This window comes from Berghia stephanieae, chromosome 8 (genome assembly GCF_034508935.2).
Source record: "Berghia stephanieae isolate SIO BIC M18660-M18661 chromosome 8, UCSD_Bste_1.3, whole genome shotgun sequence".
Taxonomy (NCBI): Eukaryota; Metazoa; Mollusca; class Gastropoda; order Nudibranchia; family Aeolidiidae; genus Berghia; species Berghia stephanieae.
In genome coordinates, this window is record NC_088367.1 from 46965965 (window position 1) to 46970964 (window position 5000).

A 5000-nucleotide genomic window follows, 5' to 3' on the forward strand; every position below is an offset into this window, starting at 1 on the left:
CAAATATTCAATATTGTATTGTTATATATGTGTAACCAAATGACAAATTGCCACTTTTTGGGGGACAATAAAGATATATTATTATTATTATTCCTCCATTTGAAATTATGACAATCCAAATCTTACTTGATTTTCTTCAGTTCTCCGATATTCGCCAGTTCCAATATAAACTCGTCCATTTGATTCCTCTCAAACTTGTTCTTGTTCGTCAGAGATGATTTCAGGAACATCTTGCCTGCAATCAACAACAGAAGACAGTAAGAGAACAATGTTGTTTTCTAAAAAAAAACCAAAGGAACAAAACAAACACAAGAGTAATTATTTAAGTCAAAATCCACTAAATGTGTTCAAAGCACTCCCAAACTTGTTCTTGTTCGTCAGAGATGATTTCAGGAACATCTTGCCTGCAACCAACAACAGAAGACAGTAAGAGAACAATGTTGTTTTCTAAAAAAAAAAAAACATAAGGAACAAAACAAAAACAAGAGTAATTATTGACACACATACCAGTATGGTCCTTATCCCCAAAGAGCACAACATATACATTGGCGTCAGTCCCAGCACCCCACACATCTCCGGTCTGGACTTTCACGTGGTATGTCGTGATGGCAGCTGGAAAATAAAATAGATAAATATCAGATTTAATAAAGCAATAAATCCTGGCTATCGCTACAATGTGCAGCTATGTGGTTTAGTGATATGACACTCGCTTTCGAATCGGAAGGTCCTGGGTTCGAGCCTCGCGCTCGGCGCATAGTCGAGTCCTTGGAAAAGGCTCTTTACTCACTTTCTCTCATCGTGCTCAGGTGTAAAATGAGTACCTGGCCGTTAACAGCGCTGTCTTTGTCCGAAAAATTGTTATATCGCCTAACAGGCGTCGTGTCCAGTCCTACATGTTAAATGTTTCTGTTGACTCAGGGACCCCTTGTAAAGCGCTTTGAGCACATTTAGTGGATATTGCGCTATATAAAGCTCAATTTTATTTTTTTTTCTTTTTTTTTTTTACAATTGTGACAAATCTTCTGAAAATGGTATAATGTTGGGATGATCCAAATGAATTCGAATAAATTCAATGTAGGAGAGTTCTATTATTTGCAATTGTAGAGCATTATTTGATTTCACATTTTAAAAAGTAGTAACACTGACGCTCAAATTGTATGGATCTTCTTTTCCATCTTCCCCGAACCATTACTTCTGATACAGCCTGCCCTTTTTTTTTTGAGGGTGGTGATGGTGGGTGGGGGGGGGGGGGGGTGTGATATTCAATCGACCTTCACCTTTAGTCTCCAGGGCAATTTCATCCCTGATGGCCGTAGACGAGTCTCTCTTGGACAATTTCCTCTTGAGGACAGGGTCCACGGGAACCAGCTCTCTGGACAACTGTCCGTCGTCCTTGGACTTGGCCAGCCAGCGTTGACACGGGAAGAAGTAACTGTGGAGGTCAAAGGTTAAAACTAAGATAGAAATAGCATAGAAAATCTTTTGTAAATGCATATATATATATATATATATATATATATATATAATATATATATATATATATATATATATATATATATATATATAGACACACATACATAATATACATAATTTAGTTACCCTCTGACTTTACAGATACATTTATTCTTTAAAATTCCTTCCAAATAGAAATGAGAAAAACTTAACAAATTGGAAAGATAATTGCCCCCGCCGCCCCCCCCCAAAAAAGAAAACAAACAAACAAAACAAGAAAAATAAAAAACCCCAACTACATCAACACTTGACACAATGACTCACTTCTTCCTGTTTTTGGTGTCATCAACATCCACTAGATCCAAAAACCAATCGGCCCCGCCCCCATTGTTGTCATGACGGATGTCCCCCCCGCCCCCCCCCCCCCTCCGCCCCAATACAACTACATCATGACTTGACACAATGACTCACTTCTTCCTGTTTTTGGTGTCATCAACTTCCACCCGATCCAAAAACCAATCGGCCCCGCCCCCTTTGTTGTCATGACGGATGTTCCCCCCCCCCACCTCCCCCCAATACAACTACATCATGACTTGACAAAATGACTCACTTCTTCCTGTTTTTGGTGTCATCAACTTCCACTAGATACAAAAACCAATCGGCCCCGCCCCCATTGTTGTCATGACGGATGCCCCCCCCCCCTCCGCCCCAATACAACTACATCATGACTTGACACAATGACTCACTTCTTCCTGTTTTTGGTGTCATCAACTTCCACCCGATCCAAAAACCAATCGGCCCCGCCCCCATTGTTGTCATGACGGATGTCCCCCCCCCCCCCAATACAACTTCATCATGACTTGACAAAATGACTCACTTCTTCCTGTTTTTGGTGTCATCAACTTCCACTAGATCCAAAAACCAATCGGCCCCGCCCCCATTGTTGTCATGACGGATGTCCCCCCCCCCCCCCCCCCCCCCCCCTCCGCCCCAATACAACTACATCATGACTTGACACAATGACTCACTTCTTCTTGTTTTTGGTGTCATCAACTTCCACCCGATCCAAAAACCAATCGGCCCCGCCCCCTTTGTTGTCGTGACGGATGTCCGTCCCCCCCCCCCCCCCCCCGCCCTCCGCCCCATACAACTACATCATGACTTGACACAATGACTCACTTCTTCCTGTTTTTGGTGTCATCAACTTCCACCCGATCCAAAAACCAGTCGGCCCCGCCCCCTTTGTTGTCATGGCGGATGTTCAGCTTGATCAACTTGCCCAGATCCATGGCCTTGATAGTGAAAATGTCTTCCTGTTTAAATAAACAAGTTAACAAAACAAAAACATAAAATTAAAAAAGTGACAGCTTTAATTTAAACAAAAACAATAACAAACTTTACCCTCCATCTTCATTCAACTCGAAATGAGAAGGTCAGCAAAGAAACAAATGTTCACATTTTACATGGAGAGGAGAGGGTAAAATATTGTTCATACAACATTTAAGTATTATTCAAAAACTATATTTAAAATGTTGTGTATGTCTACAGCGTATCTATTTATATATTTCCCAGCATTCCTTACCATGATCCGTTCAAACTTATGTATCTATTTATAGATTTCCCAACATTCCTTACCATGTTCCGTTCAAACTTGTTCATGTTGTCGGAATCTTTGAGCTGCCTCTCTCCCGTGTCTCCATTCTCTCCATAGATGTTGACAAAGACATTGGCGTCTGTGCCAGCAAACCTCTCATCCCCTGTGTACACCTTCACCACGTATTCGATCTCTGCAGTTGTTGGAAATGAACAGGATTAAAAGGAATGATAAGGGAATAAAAGAGTGAAGTAAAGCTATCATATTTACATAATTATCGACCTTGAACTTGCAGATTAGAGTTAAAAGCATAAGTTGCTCAATCCTTATTAACCGGTTAACTGCCGTAACTTGGAGAAACACGTATTTAAAAATTTGGCCAGAAAACTCGTCCTTTAAATATCGATCGATTTATATGACCCTTATCGTGGCAAAAACTCTTAAACCTGGGATCTCACGAGGTCTTCAAGGAACCCCAAGTTTGAGAGCTTTTGCCAAGACAAGGGTCATTTAAATCGATCGATATTTGAAGGACGAGTTTTCTGGCCAAACTTTTCCAGACATGATTTTTCAGAGTACGGCAGTTAAATAGTTAATGAGGAGTTGACTTTCAAAATACGCCAAGTCACGCCAAGATAAATAAAAAAGAGTTTAAACTCTCTTTCAATTTACTGGAAACATTGAAATCTGTAAAAAGCTAAACATCCAAAACAATGAGAGCATTGTTCTATTTGGCAAAGAAGACACATTTTTAAATAAATAATTGTGCGGCTATGTGCTCTAGTGGTATGACACTCGCTTTCGGACCGGAAGGTCCTGGGTTCGAGCCTCGATCGACGCATAGTTGAGTCCTTGGAAAAGACTCTTTACTCACATTCTCTCACCGTACTCAGGTGTAAAATGAGTACCTGGCCGTTAACAGAGTTGTCTTTGTCCGAAAAATTGTAATATCGCCTAACAGGCGTCATTTCTCGTCCTACATGTTAAATGTTGTTGTTGACCAGGGACCCCTTATAAAGCGCTTTGGGCACGTTAAGTGGATATTGCGCTATATAAAAGCTCAATTTTTATTTTTATTTATTTTTTTTAAACTACAAAACAGCATTTTGGTCTTTTGAATGACGAAAATGAGACATAGACGATTTTGAAGCCACCACAACAAGATCATTGTGGGTAACAAAGTGCCGTGTGTTGGTGTTCAAAATATTAAAATCATTTTCTATCTCTTTGGCCAAAAAAAAAAAAAGCAAAAAAAAACTGTTTATAAGTTTTTGACATAATTTTATTGAATGCGATAAAATCAATATCGTGCTGAAAAATAAGCCAAAATAATATAAACATAATTTTATTGAATGCGATAAAATCAATATCGTGCTGAAAAATAAGCCAAAATAATATAAACATAATTTTATTGAATGCGATAAAATCAATATCGTGCTGAAAAATAAGCCAAAATAATATAAAGCTTCGTGCACTTCTGTCAGATAAGCTTTGCTTAGTCATGCCTATTCATTTAATACACAGAACAGTTTAAAAATTATAACCAAAATACGCCGAAAGTATAAATCACTTCAAAAATTCAATCGACAGAGATTTTGATGAATACGTTTTAACTACTTTATATTGTCGTTTGTTTATGATGTAAATGATGAACATAGTTATGATCATATCAGGGAATTTGTCACCTGTACAACCTTTCTTTATTTGCACAGAGTATTTAAAGGCCAGAGACTCAAATAATCAGAATTTGGAAATTTTGGTTTCTCAAAGTTTAAGGGACCAAAAAATACTCTCTTAAAATGCTTTATCTGAACTTCAATGTTAAAAGTTAAGCTTAAAATTAACGTTTAAGCAACAGGTTTATCCCGGTATAAAATGGCTTTGATACGTTTGACCACATACGACATATACATATTATATTATGCAGGTCTGACATCCAAACTCAATTATGCGC

General features: G+C 38.6%; 1 protein-coding gene across 1 annotated transcript in view; it reads right to left on the reverse strand.

Annotated features, from left to right (window-relative positions):
- LOC144978786 (lipoxygenase homology domain-containing protein 1-like) overlaps positions 1–5000 on the reverse strand; it is a 164301-nt gene that overhangs the window by 40592 nt on the left and 118709 nt on the right. Inside the window, exons 25-29 of the mRNA XM_078925273.1 lie at positions 3088–3239; positions 2632–2765; positions 1278–1432; positions 508–612; positions 127–235 (exon numbers count right to left, since the gene is read on the reverse strand). Of these exons, the coding sequence (XP_078781399.1) occupies positions 127–235; positions 508–612; positions 1278–1432; positions 2632–2765; positions 3088–3239 (655 nt within the window). The remainder of the gene's footprint in view (positions 1–126; positions 236–507; positions 613–1277; positions 1433–2631; positions 2766–3087; positions 3240–5000) is intronic.